Consider the following 24794-nt stretch of genomic DNA (forward strand, 5'->3'; position numbering starts at 1 on the left):
CACACCATTGTTCTTTCCTCCAGTCAATACTAATGGGATCAGTGATGACGACGAGGTGTCTGCATTATGATTCATATGTAGACACAAACCAGCTGGCGTGCCACTGATCATTCACCAGAGGAGCCTGCATGATGTCTTTATGAAGAGTAACCGAAGGAGGAGCAGACTCCCTCCCTCTCGGGTCCCAGGTGCATTTTCTGTCTGCATTAAAAGGACAGCAGAGTGATAATCAGCAGAAGAGCGTCGTCACCTGATGCCTACAGTGGCGGTAAATTAGGTAACGGCTCTAAAATATGAGCTGGAGCTAAACTTTAATTAATGGAGTACTGTAATTTTATTTGGAAGCAAAACTAAGAGTATTTCCCAAATCTAACCCTCTGGGGCCACAATAATAAATACAAAAAATAGGTGTAGCTTATTTAGTATTCTGTATTGTATTTAAACTAAAACGGTGTAATATAACGATTGCTTCGGACAATCTAATCTAAAATGATAGTTGCCCGTTATATAGGCTAGTTATGTGACAATACAAACATTTCGCTACACCAGCAATAACATCTGCCAAATATGTGGATGTTACCAATAAAATAAAATTTGATTTGATACTGTATTATTCACAATAAATTATTCAGACTTACAGATTCATGGCATTCTGCCAGCTTTCTATATAAAGGTAAATCATAGATTAAGAAGAGGAGAAAAATGTAACAGATATTGTTTTGAATAGCGGGCTACGCACGAATCAAAACAATGCAGGCAATATCGTCGATACATTGTATCCGTGTCATACTGTATAGGCCAGCACCACCCTCAATTGAACAGCGCCCGTGCTATTCACGGTCATCTAAACTTCTCCTCAACAGCAGAAGAGCTCATCACACCACGTCGACCAATAGCAAACCAGGCTTTAGCAGATAGGTTACTCAAACATCCATCCATCCCTTTTGCCGTTGTACAATAGAACCGATCTTACTATTCCAAGTAGTAAACACGAGGCTGAATCCTTCAATTTTCCAGTTGGAAATTTCCGACACGAGAAAAGTAACTGATAGAATGGATACTTGCTCTATCACCGATGAGCGCGCAGACGCTATAGTCATGGATTCGCCAAGAACTGAAAGACCTGCAAGGGAGACATTTCAAAGGTACGTAGCCTTTCGTTCTCTGTTCACCTCAAAGAAAAAGAACGGTGTTTGTCTAGTCGGCTGTTAAATTATTCCTCTGCATCATTAAATATACATTTGTATTGGTGTTTTGTCCAGCCCTTATTGCCGTTATGTCAGTGTAGGCTATATCAATCTGTCTGTCAATGAATATCAATGTTCTTTGTATTTGTAAGCACTTGATGACCACAGCAATACATTTTAAGGATTTCTCAGAGTCCTATTCTTCAATATTGTATTTATTATAATGTACAAATGTGCCACTGCTTACATGAATTGTAAATCAAGAGCAGACTAAACAGGAAGAAGTCCATCTTTCATTTACTCGTTTTTTTGGTGGGTGAGAAATACATTGATTTGTATTTGTAAAATGTGTTCACAAATACTGTACAATAGCAGCCAATCTCTCCCCAGAGTATGTTTAATTGAAATGTTATAGTCCAATAACAGGTTGAGTGTGGCAGTCAATTCACCCAATCCACAATTAACATTCACTTCAATAGGCAATCTCCCGGGATCCAGAGATATCTGGTATTCCTCAGCTACACACTCACTCTGTGCTCTCCCAAGTCAGCATAATGCAGATATGCATACGACATTGCTGACACAATAGCCTACTGTAGGGTTGGCCCAGGGGAAACCACAAATCCACTGGGCAAAACTCCACCGTGCCAGTTTTTTGATAGATAACTAATAGTCACTACATTGCCCCTGCTTTAGTTTAGCCATCAACATTGAACATACACTATATATACACAAGTATGTGGAAACTCCCCTCAAATTAGTGGATTTGGCTATTTCAGCCACACCCGTTGCTGACAGGTGTATTAAATCGAGCACACAGCCATGTAATCTCCACAGACAAACAATGGCAGTAGAATGGCCTTACTGAAGAGCTCAGTGACTTTCAACGTGGTACTGTCACAAGATGCCACCTTTCCAAAAAGTCAGTTCATCAAATTTCTGCCCTGCTTCCCCGTTCAACTGTAAGTGCTGTTATTGTGAAGTGGAAACGTCTAGGAGCAACAACGGCTCAGCCGCAAAGTGGTAAGCTACACAAGCTCACAGAACAGGACCGCAGAGTGCTTAAAAATCATCTGTTCTCGGTTGCAACACTCACTAGTGAGTTCCAAACCGCCTCTAGAAGCAACGTCAGCACAAGAACTGTTCATCTAGAGCTTCATGAAATGGGTTTCCATGGCTGAGCAGCCACACGCAAAAAAAAACTTGGTGTCATTGGACTATAGAAGAGTGGAAACACGTTCTCTGGAGTGATGAATCACGCTTTACCATCTGGCAGTCCGGCGGACGAATCTGAGTTTGGTGGATGCCAGGAGAACGCTACCTGCCCCAATGCATAGTGCCAACTGTGTAGCACCAAGTCCAGCACCAGGCCTAATTTGTGTCTGGGTAACTGGCCCTAAATGTTCTACATAGAAGTATTTTTGTTGAGATTTGTGCTATAGGTGCATCTTGGGAGGTTACAAAAAGGAAGGTCAATAAAGGGATAACGTGAGATTCTGTCAGATTAACCATTTTTATATTCCTGTCTGCAGTGTGAAGGAATTTAGTTAGTTTTGCAAGCTAATGTTAATTAATTAGTGCAATGACCTTTATATAACTAGGCAAGTCAGTTAAGAACAAATTCTTATTTTCAATGAGGAATAGTGGGTTAACAGCCTGTTCAGGGTCAGAACAACAGATTTTTACCTTGTCAGATCAGGGGTTTGAACTTGCAACCTTCTGGTTACTAGTCCAACGCTCTAACCACTAGGCTACCCTGCCACCCCAGACTCTCGTAGTATCTCTTTAAGTCAGCCAACAAACAAAATATTCAACTTAATATTCAAGGGGGGGGCGGTTTTCTTTCTCCAGAGGTCACCGAGGACAAGAAAGCTGGGCATCATAGACCATGTGTCTGCCATATGGAAAGATGAGCATTATAGACCATGTGTCTGCCATATGGAAAGATGAGCATTATAGACCATGTGTCTGCCATATGGAAAGATGAGCATTATAGACCATGTGTCTGCCATATGGAAAATTGTGTTTCATAATGCAAAAAAAAACAACAACTACAATGAACAGACATAGAAATGCAGTATGTAAAGTGTTGGTCCCATGTTTCATAAGCTGAAAAAAAATATCCCAGAAATGTTCCATTAAAGCACAAAAAGCTTATTTCTCTCAAATTGTGTGTACAGATTTGTTTACATCCCTGTCCGTGAGCATTTCTCCTTTGCCAAGATAATCCATCCACTTGACAGGTGTGGCATATCAAGAAGCTGATTAAACAGCATGATCATTACACAGGTGCACCTTATGCTGGGGACAATAAAATGCCACTCTAAAATGTGCAGTTTTGTCACACAACACAATGCCACAGATGTCTCAAGTTTTGAGGGAGCGTGCAATTGGCATGATGACTTCAGGCATGTCCATCAGAGCAGTTGCCAGATAATTTAATGTTAATTTCTCTACCATAAGCCGCCTCCAACGCCGTTTTAGAGAATTTGGCAGTATGTACAACTGGCCTCACAACTGCAGACCACGTGTAACCACGTCAGCCCAGGACCTCCACATCTGTCTTCTTCACCTGCGGGATCATCTGAGACTAGCCACCGGGACAGCTGATGAAACGGAATGGTATTTCTGTCTGTAATAAAGCCCTTTTGTGTGGAAAAACTAATTGTGTTTCGCTGGGCCTGGATCCCCAATGGGTGGGCCTTGCACTGAAGTGGGTGCGCCCCTGCCCAGTCATGTGAAATCCATAGATTAGGGCCTAATGAATATATTTAAATGGACTGATTTTCTTATATGAAACTGTGACTCAGTAAAATCATCAACATTGTTGCGTTTATATTTTTGTTCAGTATATTGGTCAGAAAAGGCACATACAAATACTTTTCTGTCCTTTTCATAATGATAAGCCAGACTCCTGTTATTGACACTGGAGGAGGGAGTGACAAAGCTGGAAGTAATAGTTGAAATATCCTGTTGTCAGTGTAGCATCTCTTGCACAACTCTATGCAGTGCCTTTCCAAACCTGTTTTTTTTTTTTTGCAAATGCATAGAGCTGTTAAATATTGGTCTTGACTAATGATAAAAAAAAAAAAATACATTTTGTCCTATTTGATACATGTACAAGAGTGTATTAAACCACGTGAATTGTAGATGTTTTTTTGTTGTTGCATATCCCACTCTCCCTGATGATATGCAACCACTGACACTCAGGTACCGTTGTCAAACTTCCCCATGACGCATCAGATGCCTGCTTACTCATTAGCCAACCAAAACCAACCACAACAATCAATATTCAATTCTGCATGAGAAGTACCAAATGCATCATAATAATTAGGCAAGTGGTTAAATGATGTGAAACCAAGAGAGTGGTTCAATTATGTAAAACCAAGAGAGTGGTTAAATGATATGAAACCAAGAGTGGTTCAATTATGTAAAACCAAGAGAATTGTTAAATACTGTGAAACCAAGAGAGTGGTTAAATGCTGTGAAACCAAGAGAGTGGTTCAATGATGTGAAACCAAGAGAGTGGTTCAATTATGTTAAAACAAGAGAGTGGTTGATTAATGTAAAACCAAGGGAGTGGTTAAATGATGTGAAACCAAGAGAGTGGTTCAATGATGTGAAACCAAGAGAGTGGTTCAATGATGTGAAACCAAGAGAGTGGTTCAATTATGTTAAAACAAGAGAGTGGTTGATTAATGTAAAACCAAGAGAGTGGTTAAATGCTGTAAAACCAAAAGAGAGTGGTTAAATTATGTAAAACCAAGAGAGAGTGATTAAATTATGTGAAACCAAAAGAGAGTGGTTAAATTATGTGAAAGCAAAAGAGAGTGGTTAAATGATGTGAAACCAAAAGAGAGTGGTTAAATGATGTGAAACCAAAAGAGAGTGGTTAAATGATGTGAAACCAAGAGAGTGGTTACATTTTTATTTTTTTATTTCACCTTTATTTAACCAGGTAGGCTAGTTGAGAACAAGTTCTCATTTACAACTGCGACCTGGCCAAGATAAAGCATAGCATTGTGAACAGACAACACAGAGTAAACAATGAACTGTAAACAACACATGGAGTAAACAATGAACAAGTCAATAACACAGTAGAAAAAAAAGAGTCTATATACAATGTGTGCAAAAGGCATGAGGAGGTTGGCGAATAATTACAATTTTGCAGATTAACACTGGAATGATAAATGATCAGATGGTCATTTACAGGTAGAGATACTGGTGTGCAAAAGAGCAGAAAAGTAAATAAATACAAACAGTATGGGGATGAGGTAGGTAAAATTGGGTGGGCTATTTACCAATAGACTATGTACAGCTGCTGCAATCGGTTAGCTACTCAGATTGCAGATGTTTGTAGTTGGGGAGTGAGATAAAAGTCTCCAACTTCAACAATTTCTGCAATTCGTTCCAGTCACAGGCAGCAGAGAACTGGAACGAAAGGTGGCCAAATGAGGTGTTGGCTTTAGGGACGATCATTAAGATACACCTGCTGGAGCGCGTGCTACGGGTGGGTGTTGCCATCGTGACCAATGAACTGAGCTAAGGCGGAGCTTTACCTAGCATGGACTTGTAGATGACCTGGAGCCAGTGGGTCTGGCGGCGAATATGTAGCGAGGGCCAACCGACTAGAGCATACAGGTCGCAGTGGTGGGTGGTTTAAGGTGCTTTAGTAACAAAATGGATGGCACTGTGATAAACTGCATCCAGTTGGTTGAGTAGAGTATTGGAAGCTATTTTGTAGATGACATTTCCGAAGTCGAGGATCGGTAGGATAGCCAGTTTTACTAGGGTAAGTTTGGCGGCGTGAGTGAAGGAGGCTTTGTTGCGGAATAGTAAGCCGACTCTAGATTTGATTTTAGATTGGAGATATTTGATATGAGTCTGGAAGGAGAATTTACAGTCTAGCCAGACACCTAGGTACTTGTAGATGTCCACGTATTCTAGGTCGGAACCATCCAGGGTGGTGATGCTAGTTGGGCGTGCGGGTGCAGGCAGCGAACGGTTGAAATGCATGCATATGGTTTTACTAGCGTTTAAGAGCAGTTGGAGGCCACGGAAGGAGTGTTGTATGGCATTGAAGCTCATTTGGAGGTTAGATAGCACAGTGTCCAAGGAAGGGCCGGAAGTATACAGAATGGTGTCGTCTGCGTAGAGGTGGATCAGAGAATCGCCCGCAGCAAGAGCAACATCATTGATATATACAGAGAAAAGAGTCGGCCCGAGAATTGAACCCTGTGGCACCCCCATAGAGTCTGCCAGAGGACCGGACAACTTGCCCTCCGATTTGACACATTGAACTCTGTCTGCAAAGTAGTTGGAGAACCAGGCCAGGCAGTCATTGGAAAAACCGAGGCTACTGAGTCTGCCGATAAGAAAATGGTGATTGACAGAGTCGAAAGCCTTGGCCAGGTCGATGAAGACGGCTGCACAGTACAATGATGTGAAACCAAGAGAGTGGTTAAATTATGTGAAACCAAGAGAGTGGTTAAATTATGTGAAACCAAGTAAAGCAGAGAATCCCACTTCGGACACCAATGTAACTCTGCATGTTACTCCACATCATACACACCTGTCGGGAGATCATGAACGTTTTGCTATGGTGTACGCTACTACTGAACACAACCCCCCCTGGTACATCGTGTCATTTCAAACAAAGGACAAACACTGAGATGGTTCTCATCTCCATAAAATCATTAAACAGGCCACCAGTAGTAGTATGGGAGCCAAACATGAAAGAACCTTTAGACCTAAATACGATGTAATATCAAAGTTTAGCAAAATGCACAGCGCTGTTCCACTGAGGGTGGTGCTGGCCGACAGTATGACACGAATGCAATGTAGCAGAGTATCAGCATAGGAACACCCTGTTTAGACTGAAATACAATGTCATATCAACCTTTGATAGAACGCTTCCCATGTCAAATCATATTTGAGAGATTGGCAATATCTCAGGCGATTGTTGTTTGATTATGTAGCTTGTATGCAGGGGGCTCGTAAACGCCCAGCTGGAGGTATTTTTGTAACTGCTCTGTTCGCTAATGAACTGGATCCACTAATTGCCTAGCTTTGCAAGCATGACCTAGCTATCTTAAAAGTGGTCAATGAGAAGCAGTGAATACCAGAGTTTACCACTGCAATAACACAGTCCTAAGGAGTGCAGTGGGCAGCACCTGCTGCTAGCACAGAAGCCCCCATCATGCTGCCGTCAGTGCTCTGCGCAGCTTGTGATGTGTCAGCTGAGGGGTATCAAATCAAATCAAATCAAATTTATTTATATAGCCCTTCGTACATCAGCTGATATCTCAAAGTGCTGTACAGAAACCCAGCCTAAAACCCCAAACAGCAAGCAATGCAGGTGTAGAAGCACGGTGGCTAGGAAAAACTCCCTAGAAAAGCCAAAACCTAGGAAGAAACCTAGAGAGGAACCAGGCTATGTGGGGTGGCCAGTCCTCTTCTGGCTGTGCCGGGTAGAGATTATAACAGAACATGGCCAAGATGTTCAAATGTTCATAAATGACCAGCATGGTCGAATAATAATAAGGCAGAACAGTTGAAACTGGAGCAGCAGCACGGCCAGGTGGACTGGGGACAGCAAGGAGTCATCATGTCAAGTAGTCCTGGGGCATGGTCCTAGGGCCGCGGTTCAGTTGAAACTGGAGCAGCAGCACGGCCAGGTGGACTGGGGACAGCAAGGAGTCATCATGTCAGGTAGTCCTGGGGCATGGTCCTAGGGCTCAGGTCCTCCGAGAGAGAGAAGGAGAGAATTAGAGAACGCACACTTAGATTCACACAGGACACCGAATTGGACAGGAGAAGTACTCCAGATATAACAAACTGACCCCAGCCCCCGACACATAAACTACTGCAGCATAAATACTGAAGGCTGAGACAGGAGGGGTCAGGAGACACTGTGGCCCCACCCGAGGACACCCCCGGACAGGGCCAAACAGGAAGGATATAACCCCACCCACTATGCCAAAGCACAGCCCCCACACCACTGGAGGGATATCTTCAACCACCAACTTACCATCCTGAGACAAAGCTGAGTATAGCCCGCAAAGATCTCCGCCACGGCACAACCCAAGGGGGGGGCGCCAACCCAGACAGGATGACCACATCAGTGAATCAACCCACTCAGGTGACGCACCCCCTCAGGGACGGCATGAGAGAGCCCCAGCAAGCCAGTGACTCAGCCCCTGTAATAGGGTTAGAGGCAGAGAATCCCAGTGGAAAGAGGGGAACCGGCCAGGCAGAGACAGCAAGGGTGGTTCGTTGCTCCAGAGCCTTTCCGTTCACCTTCCCACTCCTGGGCCAGACTACACTCAATCATATGACCCACTGAAGAGATGAGTCTTCAGTAAAGACTTAAAGGTTGAGACCGAGTTTGCGTCTCTGACATGGGTAGGCAGACCGTTCCATAAAAATGGAGCTCTATAGGAGAAAGCCCTGCCTCCAGCTGTTTGCTTAGAAATTCTAGGGACAATTAGGAGGCCTGCGTCTTGTGACCGTAGCGTACGTGTAGGTATGTACGGCAGGACCAAATCAGAGAGATAGGTAGGAGCAAGCCCATGCAATGCTTTGTAGGTTAGCAGTAAAACCTTGAAATCAGCCCTTGCTTTGACAGGAAGCCAGTGTAGGGAGGCTAGCACTGGAGTAATATGATCAAATTTTTGGTTCTAGTCAGGATTCTATTGTATTTAGCACTAACTGAAGTTTATTTAGTGCTTTATCCGGGTAGCCGGAAAGTAGAGCATTGCAGTAGTCTAACCTAGAAGTGACAAAAGCATGGATTAATTTTTCTGCATCATTTTTGGACAGAAAGTTTCTGATTTTTGCAATGTTACGTAGATGAAAAAAGCTGTCCTTGAAATGGTCTTGATATGTTCTTCAAAAGAGAGATCAGGGTCCAGAGTAACGCCGAGGTCCTTCACAGTTTTATTTGAGATGACTGTACACATTAAGATTAATTGTCAGATTCAACAGAAGATCTCTTTGTTTCTTGGGACCTAGAACAAGCATCTCTGTTTTATCCGAGTTTAAAAGTAGAAAGTTTGCTGCCATCCACTTCCTTATGTCTGAAACACATGCTTCTAGCCAATTTTGGGGCTTCACCATGTTTCATTGAAATGTACAGCTGTGTATCATCCGCATAGCAGTGAAAGTTAACATTATGTTTTCCGAATAACATCCCCAAGAGGTAAAATATATAGTGAAAACAACAGCGGTCCTAAAACGGAACCTTGAGGAACACCGAAATTTACAGTTGATTTGTCAGAGGACAAACCATCCACAGAGACAAACTGATATCTTTCCGACAGATAAGATCTAAACCAGGCCAGAACTTGACCGTGTAGACCAATTTGGGTTTCCAATCTCTCCAAAAGAATGTGGTGATCGATGGTATCAAAAGCAGCACTAAGGTCTAGGAGCACGAGGACAGATGCAGAGCCTCGGTCCGATGCCATTAAAATGTCATTTACCACCTTCACAAGTGCCGTCTCAGTGCTATGATGGGGTCTAAAACCAGACTGAAGCATTTCATATACATTGTTTGTCTTCAGGAAGGCAGTGAGTTGCTGAGCAACAGCCTTTTCTAAGATTTTTGAGAGGAATGGAAGATTCGATATAGGCCGATAGTTTTTTATATTTTCTGGGTCAAGGTTTGGCTTTTTCAAGAGAGGCTTTATTACTGCCACTTTTAGTGAGTTTGGTACACATCCGGTGGATAGAGAGCCGTTTATTATGTTCAACATAGGAGGGCCAAGCACAGGAAGCAGCTCTTTCAGTAGTTTAGTTGGAATAGGGTCCAGTAAGCAGCTTGAAGGTTTAGAGGCCATGATTATTTTCATCATTGTGTCAAGAGATATAGTACTAAAACACTTGAGCGTCTCTCTTGATCCTAGGTCCACGCAGAGTTGTGCAGACTCAGGACAACTGAGCTTTGAAGGAATACGCAGATTTATAGGAGGAGTCTGTAATTTGCTTTCTAATAATCATAATTTTTTCCTCAAAGAAGTTCATGAATTTATCACTGCTAAAGTGAAAGTCATCCTCTCTTGGGGAATGCTGCTTTTTAGTTAGCTTTGCGACCGTATCAAAAAGGAATTTTGGATTGTTCTTATTGTCCTCAATTAAGTTAGAAAAATAGGATGATCGAGCAGCAGTAAGGGCTCTTGGTACTGCACGGTACTGTCTTTCCAAGCTAGACGGAAGACTTCCAGTTTGGTGTGGCGCCATTTCCGTTCCAATTTTCTGGAAGCTTGCTTCAGAGCTCGGGTATTTTCAAACCAGGGAGCTAGTTTCTTATGAGAAATGTTTTTAGTTTTTAGGGTGCAACTGCATCTAGGGTATTGCGCAAGGTTAAATTGAGTTCCTCAGTTAGGTGGTTAACTGATTTTTGTCCTCTGGTGTCATTGGGTAGACAGAGGGAATCTGGAAGGACATCAAGGAATCTTTGTGTTGTCTGTGAATTTATAGCACGACTTTTGATGTTCCTTGGTTGGGGTCTGAGCAGATTATTTGTTGCAATTGCAAACGTAATAAAATGGTGGTCCGATAGTCCTGGATTATGAGGAAAAACATTAAGATCCACAACATTTATTCCATGGGACAAAACTAGGTCCAGCGTATGACTGTGACAGTGAGTGGGTCCAGAGACATGTTGGACAAAACCCACTGAGTCGATGATGGCTCCGAAAGCCTTTTGGAGTGGGTCTGTGGACTTTTCCATGTGAATATTAAAGTCACCAAAGATTAGAATATTATCTGCTATGACTACAAGGTCCGATAGGAATTCAGGGAACTCAGTGAGGAACGCTGTATATGACCCAGGAGGCCTGTAAACAGTAGCTATAAAAAGTGATTGAGTAGGCTGCATAGATTTCATGACTAGAAGCTCAAAAGACGAAAACGTCATTTTTTTTTTTGTAAATTGAAATTTGCTATCGTAAATGTTAGCAACACCTCCGCCTTTGCGGGATGCACGGGGATATGGTCACTAGTGTAGCCAGGAGGTGAGGCCTCATTTAACACAGTAAATTCATCAGGCTTAAGCCATGTTTCAGTCAGGCCAATCACATCAAGATTATGATCAGTGATTAGTTCATTGACTATAATTGCCTTTGAAGTAAGGGATCTAACATTAAGTAGCCCTATTTTGAGATGTGAGGTATCATGATCTCTTTCAATAATGACAGGAATGGAGGTGGTCTTTATCCTAGTGAGATTGCAGTGAACACCGCCATGTTTACCAACCTAGGTCGAGGCACAGACACGGTCTCAATGGTGATAGCTGAGCTGACTACACTGACTATGCTAGTGGCAGACTCCACTATGCTGGCAGGCTGGCTAACAGCCTGCTGCCTGGCCTGCACCCTATTTCATTGTGGAGCTAGAGGAGTTAGAGCCCAAGTCGGGAGCTATAGTAATTAAATGAAATGTATTAGTCACATGCAATATCTCAATTGGCCCAAGGGGGGACGCTGCATCATTCATTTTTTCATTGGTACATGGCAACTTCTAATTGGACAGCAAATAAATAGTGCTTTCACCTAAGTAAGTTCAGAAGCAAGCTGGTGACGCATCAGCCACCCAACAGCAACATATTTTTTTCCCCCTGCCAAAAATGGTAATCTTGACGGGGTGATTTGAGTGGAACCACTACGAAGGTTTGAGAAATTGACTCCACTCTTTTAAGAGACCGATACATCTTCAGACACTTTTTTAAAATTATTAATACAGCTACATTTTGAAATGCCCAATGGCACACAGTCGAGTTGTGATGAATTTGCTGCCCACCTATCTCTCCCCCGGTGGTTGGAAATGCAAATAAAGCCCTCAAGTACTGCTCTCTGTTTACTTACCCCGTCGCCTTGGCGACGAGGTGATGGGGATCAAAGAAGTGGCGTCTCAGTCCACCCAGACGACCAGGTCTGGTAAAACAACCCATAACGTCATTTGACCCTCTAATTGGAGTCAGATTGAAATTAGACTGTGCATAAATGTCTGGTTGTCCCTCACAATTAAATCTGGGAGGTGACTGTGGATATGTTCCCGTCTGTTCGTACGTTTGTCACACGCTATATCTCAGACAGCACTGGGACAATTTAGACTAAACTTGGGTGAATGATGAGTCTTGCCATCGAGATCTGGCATTTTTGTTAAATTACACTGATTGGCCCAAGTCGGGAGCTATAGTAATTAAATGAAATGTATTAGTCACATGCAATATCTCAATTGGCCCAAGGGGGGACGCTGCATCATTCATTGGGGGATGACATGTTTACCGTTGCCTTGTTTTATTCAGTCATACTATAGAGCCCGCAAACTCAACTCTGGACCTCGAAGTCAGTACCACTGCATTTTTTCATTGTTCCCCTCTAATTAGACCTGGGACATGAGGTGGGTGCAATTAATTATCAGGCAGAACAGAAAACCAGCGGTCTCCGAACCTCGTAGGTTCAGAGTTGAATACCCCTGCCATAGAGTATTGAAATAACTGGAATTCAATATTACTTACAGTTCAGTAAATAAGGATTCCGATTTATAAACGTTACTTGTCATTAGGCCTAACGCAATTACTAATAGTGGTTAACGTAGTCAGCTCTCTCTCGCTGATAGTCAGCAGTTTTATTGTGTATAGTTTATGTCCTGTTCTTTAGAGAAAACATGAGGAAGAAAAGCACATAACTTAACTCATAACATCTGTGCAATGTACTTCTTCCATAAACAGGAGTCATTCTTCATCAGATCCACTGCAGTCTCCATCAACAGGACTCTCTTTTGGATGTTGAAACACAGACAGGGCAGATGGAGCATCTCTTGGACTAATTGGGCCTCGAGCAACAAAACAATACTTTAGATGTCATTCCTTACCTAATTAATTTGGTTTGCCAAATTGGGTTTCAAGCAACAACGCAACAATACTTTGGAAGTCACCCCTTACACGATTCATTAGGTTTACCTACTCAAGGCTTAGTAAAACTGTTGCAGCCGGGGAAGCCGCTGAGCTGAAACATTGATTATCAAAAATTCTGGTGTATATTTGACAATGACAAACACTGCAACCGTAGGGGTTATAAATAAATACACTTTCCCCCCCTCTGTCTTTTCACAGTGAGATACCGGAGGTGTCACTGTGTCCTCCTGACAGTGTGTGCCCGGAGGCCCAGGCCACTCGGATCCAAACCGAAGGGGACCAGTCTGACAGCTGCAGCCTCCCCAGACCCTCCTCCTCCACCTCCTCCCAGCTCTACCACCAAGTCTCCCAGGGATGCAACTACCATTCACAGCAGCACCGACAATGTCACTGTTGTGGCCATCACAAGCCAATCAAAGGCAAAGCCTGTCTGGAGTCGCATCCAATCACTGTGGGTCCTCCTCACACCGACTGCTCGACAAGCGCTGTCAAGACGGGTCGCAGCTGCAGCCCCTCCCATGTTCCTTCCTGTCACAACGCTGTCCGCTGCCACTGGCTGCACGGTTCCCATGACGGCGGTGGCACCCAGAAGTCCAAACAGCATCATGTGGTCACAGTCAGGTCTGTATTCCGTATGCTGCACACAAGCATAATTATCATGCAAAAATTATAAAAAGGTCAATGATGCAGAATTATTTGTCTATTTTAGGGATGACGGACTCTACTGGATCCCTAGAAAGTCAGTATCCACGACAACAAGATGATTGTGTAACAGCAAAATGACCTACAATTTCCATTGCACCCTTAATGTGCACAGTGCATGGCAGTAATTAGGACAAAACTATATTTTTAGTCTTTAATTTAGCTATACAACATGGTTCTAAACTCAAAATAGTATTTCATTAAGCTATACAACATGGTCGTAAGCTCACAATAGCGTTGCATAACTCAAAATATGAGTACTGGTGACCAATGTTTTGAAATTGAATGTTAAATGTTGTACTTAACTGAAAAATACTTGAACCATGAGACTTGCCTAGCACACCCACCGAGTGAGACACACAGTACAGTCCTTTAACTATGCAAAGCCCGTTAGAGATAAGTGTCACTGAGATCCTCTTTTCCTGTGGCATTTTCTTGACAGTTACTCCCAGGTGGTAGTGAGGTATCCTCTGGCGGTGCTCGTCGGGTGTGCAGCGGCCCTCCTGGGATGTTCCCTAGCCGGCCTGTTGATTGGTCCCCTGCCAGACTTCTCTGACCCGCTCATGGTGAGTGCCTCTCTCTGCAGCACTGTCGCGTTCTCTGCCAACTTCCTGTCAAACCGAATGCTACTGTAAACCCCCCCTTTTTTTTTTTAGCTCGTTCCTGCCTCTTGAAAAGCTGCCGTAAATAAAGTAGACCCGGCAGATCTCTCAAAACATTTCATCTTGTCAGCTCAAGAAATACAAGTGTAGCCATATCAGTGCAATTGCAGGTATAATGAACAATCAAGAATAGTTAAATAAACTAATTGAATTACCATGTGTGTAATAAATGTGTACAGTTAAACTCATGTAAACATGTAATGACCATGGCAGAGACCAGGGTAAAAACAATAATAATCTGGAAGAATATTGAAGACAACGCTATATCAATCAACACTGCATGTACAATGTCACTATCAATTTTCAAAGCATCCATTATAGTATTTCACTAAACCTTCGCATCTAAATCAGTCTTTATTCACCTACTGTAGGCCAAACAGTCAGCATTAGGCGTACATATTTCTCATGTTAATGAATTCAGTGCATTGTTTTCCTGCTTCGGCTGTCGTCAGATGTTGTTCCATTGACTTATGTTTTTAATGCAGGGCTTTGAGCCTCGAGGAACATACATCGGGGTGCGACAGTCTGCCTTAGCCAAGCTTCAACAGAACACAGGGCCTGGAAACACACTGTCTCTGATACCGCAACACCTCAAAGACAAGACAGCTGGGAGGTACTGTGCTAAAACCGGAGGAGCTCTCCACCACACACAGAGAGCCCTGCACAAAATGTCTGCCACAACAGAGTAGAACCATGGGACATTGCGTTCACTCAGCCTCAGATTATAATTACTCACTAAAACAGGCTACAATTTGGCATCTTTCAGTTCAGAGGCACGATAGAGATGGAACAGGGTTACATTTGCACATGATATAGTATAGCTACGATTTAAAAATGCTGGATAATTGTATGAGGAGTCCATATGTCCATTGTTGCGTGGGGTATAGATTTAGCTATTGCCTGTGTGATTGATATGAATTGTCTAGATGTCTCAAGTATAATTTTGTTGCGTTCATGTTTATTTTACGAAGCTATGGAGATGGTAGCGGAGGGGATGCCGGTGGGAGCCAGGAACAGTCTTCCAGGCAACGGTCTAAAAGAATGCTAGACAGGAATTCGGCCCAAGACACATTCCTCTGTGACGCTCCAGGTAGGCTACTAACATGTCTCTCTGCTACTAGAGAAATGTTCCTAAAAATGTTGCAGGAAACATACCCAAAATGTATCAATCAAAAATCTGGGTATTGACGAGCTAGTTCATCATTCCAGTGTTCACTTTCAGTTATGAGCAAAACATAAGCAATCCATCTAGATACATTTTTGTAAGTGAAGACTGAGGACAGTCTTTGCTTAGGGGTGCCATGTTCTTGACTCCATCTGTGCCATCACAGGAGAACGCTACGCCCAGCTTGTCTTCCGCTCTGGAAACTCTGCCAGTCTTTGGAGCCTAAAGGCGATCTACTCCATGTGTGAGATGGAGCAGGCCAGGGTAGGTATTCGTGCATCTTAAAAATCATCATACATGCCGTATATCCAGCATTACCAACCAGACCACGAAATCAGGGAGCCAACTCAATCAAATACCTTTCTGGGCTACAGAACTTGGCAGGCACTGATAGCGCACATCTTAAAACATTTATATGTATTTGAAAGAGAACAAAAAAAGGTGTTATTGATCCCCATTAGCTGGTAGATGAAAATAAGTTATGTGAAAAGTTGCTATAAAATCTGTCCATTTCAATTTACTCTTGTAATAAAAAGATATATGGAACATCAATTACATTGATTTTGCCATGGGTAGAGGGAGAATAAGTCAACAGAAGTGTTTAACTGCCAAACTTCTCTTCTCCATCTTTCAGATTCGTTCACAACCCCACTTCCAAGATCTCTGCAAGCAACATATCCGATTGGAAGTGGATGGTGCCATAATCAGGGGCGGATGCTGTCCAAGTTGGTCACTGGGAAACTACTTGGCACTTCTCAGCAATGCCTCATCCTGTCTCAGCCTGACCTCTGTGCAGGTGTCAGAGAGTCTGAGCCTACTACGCTATTGCGCCCCATACTACCACGATGGAAGGCTGGTGGCATATTGCGCAGAGAGGGGCTTGCAAGGCAACTGTGCATCCGTGCCGACTCGGTGCAAACACTCTCGCGCCGTATTCCAGATATTGCATTACCTGGTTGATAAGGACTTCCTAGGGCCACAGACAATAGCATATCAGGTCCCCTCACTGAAATATAGTCTTCTGTTTCTACCGGTCGAAAAAGGAGATCACTTGATGGAGATATACATGAACAGCCTTGAAGGTCGTGAGCTTACATACAAGAACACTACTATTACAGGAATGGACCTAGGCATCAAGCAAAAGCTTTTCAAGTATTACCTGGCTAGGGACTCCATCTACCCTGTTCTGGCTGTAGTGTCGCTGTTCCTCACCATAGCCCTTTATTTGCAGTCTCTTTTCCTATCAGCTCTGTCTTTAGTTGCAATTGTGGGTTCTCTCTTGACTTCCTATTTCTTCTACAAAGTGGTTTTTCAGCTGACATTCTTCCCTTTCCTCAACTTAGCTTCAGCTTTCATCCTGTTTGGTAGTTGTTCTAACCACGCCTTCACTTTCATTGATTTCTGGAATCTACAACTATCCCAGAATCCACCCGTTTCTCTAGAGATAAGAGTTAATAGAGTTCTCCAAGAGGTCGGATATTTGATATTGGCATCAGGCCTGACTTCTAGTGCCACATTCTTCTCTGGGTTCCTGAGCAGCATCACGGCAGTCAGATGCTTTGCTGTGTACCTGGGAACGTCTTCCTTAATCTGTACTTTTTCCGCCCTTGCGTGGCTGCCCAGCTCGCTCATATTACGCGAGCGCTACACTGTGCCTGCCTCAGCCTCTGTTACTGCACAGGCATGGAAGCCTTGCTGCACGAAAAGTATTGGCGGGTTCTGGGACACAAGCTCGCGAAAGCGGTGCCTCTTCACCTTGGGTCAGAAGCTACGAGGGTTGAAGCGAGGACTGTCCGACACCTCCAATTTACTTTTCCTGAAAATCCTCCCATGTGGAGTGGTCAAGTTCAGATACATTTGGGTCTGCTGGTTCGCAGTGTTGGCCGCAGGAGGAACATACATCTCAGTTGTAGACCCTGGTATGAGACTACCCACTTTAGACAACAGGGCAACTCAGTTATTCCGCTCTAGCCATCCCTTTGAAAGATATGACGCTGAATATCGCCACCAATTCATGTTTGAACGGCTGGTGAACGGGGAGGACAAGCTCATTACATTGACTCTTGTTTGGGGAGTCATCCCAACCGATAACGGCAATCACTTTGATCCGAAAAGCAACGGATCTTTAGTTATGGATCCAGAGTTTAACATGAGTAGCCCAGAGGCTCAGGTGTGGTTGAGAGACTTGTGCGGAAGAGTTCAAAACCAAAGTTTTTATTTACCGTCATCATCATCATCTGAAAACGAAGGCTCAACAGACAACGTCTGTATTGTCGAGCAACTCATACACTGGGTGTCTATTCGACGATGCTCAGAGAGTGAAGACGCCTTACAGTTTTGCTGCAACGATATTCCCTTTCCTTACCCACCGGGTGTTTTTGAACAATGCCTGAGCATGATGGTGGCCGAGCGGCATGCAGAGGGCTATGTGTCCGAGGTTGGAGGCCTACATTTTGAAGCGGATGGTCGAATAGCAGCCCTGGTAATGGTATTTAGAACTACGCACCGCTATAGCTACAACTTTAGTCACACCACCCTTTTCTATAATGATATTGTGTCATGGTTTAATGGTGAAATGTCTGGCGCACCACTGGGACTAAAGGAAGGGTGGTTTGTGAGCCAGTTGACACTATTTGACTTGCAACATTGTCTAAGCTCAGAAACCCTTGTGGTCACTGGGTTCTCTGTAGCTCTAGCATTTGTCTTGCTTCTTCTGACCACATGGAATATTCCACTGAGTATTTATGGCGCTGCTGCTGTTGGAGGAAGTGTTTTTGTCACCATCGGCCTCCTGGTCCTTCTAGAATGGCAGCTTAGTGGTGTGGAGGCACTCTTCATATCAGCTGCTGCTGGGCTGTCTGTCGACTTTTTAGCCAACTACTGCATATCATATAATTCAGCTCCACACTCTGATAGAATTGGAAGAGTTGCACATTCTCTGAAAAGAATGAGCTGTCCTGTAGCAATAGGATCCGGGGCCTTCTGCTGTGTGGGCATCGCCATGCTCCCTACTACTGCCTTGTTGTTCAGAAAGCTGGGGATTTTCTTATTTCTGGTGAAATGTGTAGCATGTGGATTTGCCACTTTCTTTTTCCAATCCCTATGCTGCTTTTTCGGTCCTCAAAAGAACTGTGGGAAAATAATGTTGCCATGTTCATCTCAACCGGGGACTGAAAGTCTGCCCTCCTGCTCAGCAGCAGAACCCAGGTCCTCGACCTGCGCAGCAAACGGAGCTTTTGGAAGATCAAGAGTTCGAAGGAATTTCAATAAAGACGAGGGTAATTACCTTTACCCGAACCATCAGCGTCAAAGACAGCGACAGGTAGAGGGCGGAAGGGAACCCGAGCAGTACGAGCTTCAGCCATTGGCCTGTCAGCTGAGTGACAGCTTTGAGAACAGCACGTGTACTAGTAAGCTATCCAACAGACCCTCAGTTCTCTCCGATGACATCCAGTTCGGTGGGCTGAGTCCCAGGAGGGATGTGGAGAGGAGCAACATTGAGGCAGATAGTGAAGAGCTCTGTGGGAGGCACCACAAAGGCTGTCACCCACCCCCAGCTTTGCAGACCTCTTCCCCATATAAAGAAAACACCCTAAGGCCTGTAGTAGCTCCTCAAGGTGACTTGGCTAAGGAAAGGCTCTTGTGCAAGACGTGCAGAGGACAGTCTGCTGGCATCAAGCACTGGAACGTATCGCTGTCCTCTTCCTCAAGCATGGAGGACACCATCATTAGTCAAACAATAGAAACAATTTACCAGCCATCCCTCTCAAAGGACGAGGCCCCTAATAGCACCTTTAAGCATCACCCTCACAAACGCCTACTGTCATCTCAGAGTTCATTTGACGGGCTAGAGGATTCCAATGAGACTTGCCTGAGTGACATTGAACCTGGACCCTCAAACCAACAGACTTCTATTGAAGCAGAGGGAGAACTGGAACCACAACCAGGGCACCTTAACGGAAAGAGAGACACCCTACGTCTCTCCCTGAGAGAGACCACGTATGAGACAGCCTCTCCGGGGTGTGGGAGGGGCCGTACGAGCCAGAGTGAAGGACCAGTGATGTTGCCAAACAGTAAACCAGATTTGCCTGATGTATGGATCAAACGAGATGGGCAGAGGGAAGATACAAGCTGAATTAGATTTAAAAAAATATGTCTAATCTAAGCATGCAGAAGTGTTCGGTTCATCATCTGTCAGCTTGATTAGCCCAGTCAGAAACGGCAGAATGTTACGTTTGTGAATAAGATTCTTTGTAATGGATTCACACATTTTGGAAAATTCACAGCTGGACACACACTGGAAGTTGGATAATCACTGACCTTTTTGTTATTCGACTGTATTACCCTGATCTATATCCATAGTCTGGATAAATTCTTAGACAATAATGTCATTTGAACACTTTAAAATCATTTCAAAATACATTTTTTTTTTTAGATGTGAGGAAAGGGGTTCTTTTGTTTGAGCAACAATACGCTTGGCTATGTATTCCACGGACCCACCATCAAAACACCACCAAGACATATCATGGTGATGGAAGTTACATCACTACAAGTAGATCAGAAATTGTGTGTAATTTAAAAAACATTTTTTGTAAACCACTTCACTGTACAACACTCATTGCTGTTGTACAAAGTCAAATGCCAAGAAATGTAACATTAATTTGGTGACTTAAGACAATTCTGTGTGTATTAATTATTTAGGGGACCTGAACAGCACTGTTATACACTTACAGTAGGGAGCTGCAGATGTATATAGTGAGCCTTATCCTTTGATAATGAAAAAATGAAGGTCTTGTACATGAAACCAACTCATGTAATTGGCAGGCCTGAATCTGACAAAGGTGATTTTTTACCAGCTTGGTGGCTCCTTCCATCATTAAACATGACTTGTAGATAACCAGCTTCACAGCACAGTTCAAAGAAATGTAGAATCAGCGTTCTATGTAGAGTAATACTATCTCTACTAAGGCTTGACTGGGTAATCAAAAATTGTAGTTTTACATCCACAGAGCAGCCTTCACTACATTTCACCACCTGCTGGAACATCAGATTAAATATATATATATATGTGTGTGTTTGCCTTGACAGAACACATGCAGTCTATGGATCATGGTGTACAATGTGCAGCATGTGCCAAATCTTTGCAACAGTCGTTTTTCCATGAAGAAAATGTAAATGTGTTTTATGTGAAAGGGATTATCCTTTACAATAGTGGAGTTGTATTTTTGGTTCAAAATACAATCCAGAATAATGTATGTATTAAGGGTTTAATTGTGGTTTGATGAAATGACTGCAAAAATTAATGTGAAGAATTGACAAGAATTGTAAAATGTGCCTACAAGCAGGGTTATTTTGAAGTTGTCTCACCCGAAAGGGTTTCCTTTTGACAACCGATTCAGTGATCATAAGTCTTGGATGAGCTTTTGAAATAACCTGCCTTAGAGAAAGGAATGATAGAACTTAACTTTAAGCTTTTGAGGAGCAGAGAAAACGGAAAGGTTGCAATGACTATTAAACCTGAGATAACACGGTACTTTGTACTCATTTTCACATGGTGGAAAGTAAAAAAAGAAAGTGTATTTTTCCTGCAGAATGGGTTGTTTTATTTAAGGCCATGAAAATAAAATTTAATTGTCAAACTTTATGAAAATGTTTATTGGTTTTCAATTAGAAGGGCGGTTGAAAGAAATCCTAGACAAACATCTTCCTGGCTTAGAGTCCAATGGAAACTATATGGTCCAAAGTAATATATTCCTTAACGTGAGTCAGAGGGAAATGAATTATACAATTTAAAAACAGAATTATTCATGATTTACAGAACCGTGAGCCATAGAACTAACAACCGAGCTTGGTTCACCAAGTGTCCAAAGACACTTCAACAAAACAACAATAGTGATATTTTACATCCTATTGGGCACATCCACATAGTATACTGCCTGCACTTCTGTTGTACAACATCCCTATAGTGCCTTAGTCTTCAATCCAGTCGTCCTTGGCCCAGTCAGGTAGGCGAGTCGAATATTCAAAGTCTGGTCCTTTATAGCGCAACGCATGGAGGTACATGATGAGCTCCTTCTCGGTGGGGTCCGGTCGGACAATCTTACACTCGCTACACAGAGGGTCTTTCGTGTTTCTAGCAGCTAAGTGAGAAGATTCTGTTTGATCATCATTTTCATCAGCTGGTCCGGGTACTGCACCGGGTAAGGCTGGACTGCTGTGGACCTGATTTGCACTCTGTTCTACGTCACTCAGTGTACAGTCACTTGAAACAGAATTGCAAACACGTGGCAACAGCTCTGGCTGAGGTGCCTGAGCATCTTTGCCATAGACGTCAGTCTGCACATTGCTCACCTGTACCAGTCCCTCATCTGGGATGTCTAGGAGATGAAGACTCTCCTTCAAACGATGTTCCTCCAGAATCGCTTTGAGAAGCTCATCGTCGCTCATGCCCATCAGGCCTCCCTTTGCCCTTTGGGGACCCCAAGCAGAGGAGCCATAGACAGGGTCGTTGAGGATGGGGTAGCCCAGGAACTGGAGGTGGACACGAATCTGGTGAGTGCGGCCAGTGAGAGGGAGGCAACGCACTACACTGGAGTGGCCGTTCCAGCTGAGCCTTTGGAAGACTGTGCGGCAATCCTTGCCTTTAGGATGCACTCTGCACAGTCCCACCTTGAAGGAGACCACCAGGATGGGCTCCTCACAGATGATCTCACCCTCTGGGAACTCCCCTTCCACTCGACAGACATACTCCTTCTCCAGCTGTAAAAGATGACAGACTATCAGTCACTTATATCAAACTTTAATAAAGTATATTTTATGTTTCCTCTCAGAGAGAGATTATACTTGAGCCCTTATTTAATCCAAACTGATGACCAGATTTATAGGATAAGTGACTAAAAAAATAAATATCATCAAGGAAACACAATGTTCCTTTTCGATTGATTGGTGCACACTGGACAAGAGGATGTCTTACCTGTCTGTCTCGCACCAACACATCCAGTTTCTGGGACACTTCCAAAGTCCGGGCGAAGAGCAGCACCCCAGATGTTAGGCGATCCAGCCGGTGCACAGTGTGAAGGCCACATATGCCCCGTTCCTTTCCCAGGATGAAAATGACCGTGTTGTGACGGAAGCGCCCACAAGGATGAACTGGCATCGAGGCTGGCTTGTCAACTACCAAAACCTCCCCATTATCTTCCAAAATCTCCAGTGGCCGTCCAACTACAGGTGGCTCATGGCGATGCACTGTATTCCTTAGGAAGTCATTGTTCTGAGGGGGGAAAGACAGGTCTGACCATATTTATTCTGCACAGATTATTATTATTTTTTTTTACATTTTAGGGACAAAGTTAGATAGACTGTTGTATCTAATTCAAGCCAACATAATCAGCATCCATCTAATTCAAGATTGAACTCACCCTGAGTGTTACAGAGAGGTCATCCATTGGGGTTTCATTGAGTCGGATGCGTCCTAGTTTGGAAGCCATAACGTAGTACTCCAACGGCTCAGCTCGGAATTCACTGCTGAAAACCTCGAGAAGACTTTTGCCAATCCAGCGTCCCTTGCAGTACGTTTTGAAGTCGAAGTAGTATGGGCGCACTTTGCGTAGACCTCCTTCAAAATAGTATGTTGTTTCATCAAAATGCTCTTTGCTAAAACTTACGCCGGGGTTGCGTTTTTGAGGGGGAGGAATGTATCTCTCTCCTGTACGGAGTTGTTTCTTCCCACCTCCTCGTCGTCTCTTTCCACGACTACTTTTCTCTGGGTCGTCCAGCTCTTCGCTCTTACGTTTACAAGTTTCTTTCAACTCGTCTGTGGTAGAATTGACTGAAGTGTTTGAGGTATTTACCGCTGACACCCTCGTCATTTCTGTCGACTCCATTGTATGCGACATTACTGTAAAATGGTTTTGATGCAAACGTGGGCCAGATGATAACTCATTTACTGAGTTGTAAAGTGTATGTTCTTTTGTCACTTTACAAATTAAATCGCTATAATTTGTGACGTTTGTCAATTGCGCATTGCAAGGTCTAGCACGTGATAGTGTTATGTTATTAAGCGTTATTTCGCGTTTGTTAAAGATTTGGAGAACATAGAAAATGTTCTTGATATAACGTACCATCAAATTTAAGAAAGAGTATCGTTTTCTCTAGAGAGCTCTGTAAAAACCACTGTTTGTCGGTTAAAGGTAAATAAAATCATCTGTAAAATGTGTCCAAACTACTCACACGTATCTCACTGAAGCAGCCTAACATGCAGCCATGAAAGTATGGGTCTCCCTTCCAAATGACTACGGGCTCTCATCGATGACGCCCCTGTGTTTTAGTAGTCCGTTTCAAAGCCTTATCAAATATCCCCATCCTCCTGACACTGAATAGTGCTTCACACCTAATGCTTCACACATACAACATAATAAAATCATAGACCTGAATAAATTGCATTTATGATCTCTTATACAGGCAATGGTTAAATTGATAGAGGCAAAGTGTATTGAAAAAAAGCCCAAGGCCAAACAATCCCATCTCTCTCAAATAAACAACATTATTTCCCATGCATTTACACACAAACAAGCGTTTTCATTACAATATTTGTATTAATAAATTATGACATTACTGTATAATCATTTCAGTATTTAAAAAATAAAGACTAAACTGCATCTATTCTCATCGTTATGTAAAAAGGGTTGTTTTTCTGTTTCCGATACAGACTACTTGTAATCATTTATAGGTTAGACTATGTTTACTTGCATTCACATCAGTCATTAGAAAAAAAATAATGTTCACTTTTATCAAGACATTTCCTGTTGGTTGGTACGATGACTCAATTTGTATGAGGGTTGTCATATCCCTTTAATTTTTGTAAAATTAAATACATGAATAAGCCGACCTTTCAGCTAGACATCTGTGAGGAACAAACAGTGGGTCGATGTTTTGAATGCATATACAAAACGGGAGCACTTAAATGAACGATTTTAGCAATCACAGACAGAGTCGTTAATCCAAAAGCCCTTGGCAACCCTCTTCAACCCTCTGGGATAATGTTCATCTGCTGCCCAGTTTTAGTCAATAAGCAAATGGGAAGTGTTGCTAGGCAGCAGACAGACAGAGATCTAAAAAAAAAAAAAACTCAATAGCTGCAGCACCAGCACCACCATCTG

At 43.2% G+C, this 24794-nt stretch overlaps 2 protein-coding genes across 2 annotated transcripts; one reads left to right on the forward strand and one right to left on the reverse strand.

Annotated features, from left to right (window-relative positions):
* Positions 1-803: 803 nt before the first annotated feature.
* Positions 804-21280, forward strand: disp2 (dispatched RND transporter family member 2). Its single transcript, XM_064928701.1, has 8 exons — positions 804-1145; positions 13306-13728; positions 13817-13846; positions 14252-14375; positions 14957-15084; positions 15443-15561; positions 15803-15900; positions 16271-21280. The coding sequence occupies exons 1-8, from the start codon at positions 1054-1056 to the stop codon at positions 19769-19771; spliced, it is 4515 nt and encodes a 1504-aa protein (XP_064784773.1). The 5' UTR covers positions 804-1053; the 3' UTR covers positions 19772-21280.
* Positions 21222-23911, reverse strand: rpusd2 (RNA pseudouridine synthase domain containing 2). Its single transcript, XM_064928702.1, has 3 exons — positions 23055-23911; positions 22610-22906; positions 21222-22395 (listed from the first exon to the last, which is right to left on the reverse strand). The coding sequence occupies exons 1-3, from the start codon at positions 23757-23759 to the stop codon at positions 21607-21609; spliced, it is 1791 nt and encodes a 596-aa protein (XP_064784774.1). The 5' UTR covers positions 23760-23911; the 3' UTR covers positions 21222-21606.
* Between the last annotated feature and the right edge of the window lie 883 nt (positions 23912-24794).

The sequence above is a fragment of the Oncorhynchus masou genome, chromosome 21 (assembly GCF_036934945.1).
Source record: "Oncorhynchus masou masou isolate Uvic2021 chromosome 21, UVic_Omas_1.1, whole genome shotgun sequence".
Lineage (NCBI taxonomy): Eukaryota > Metazoa > Chordata > Actinopteri > Salmoniformes > Salmonidae > Oncorhynchus > Oncorhynchus masou.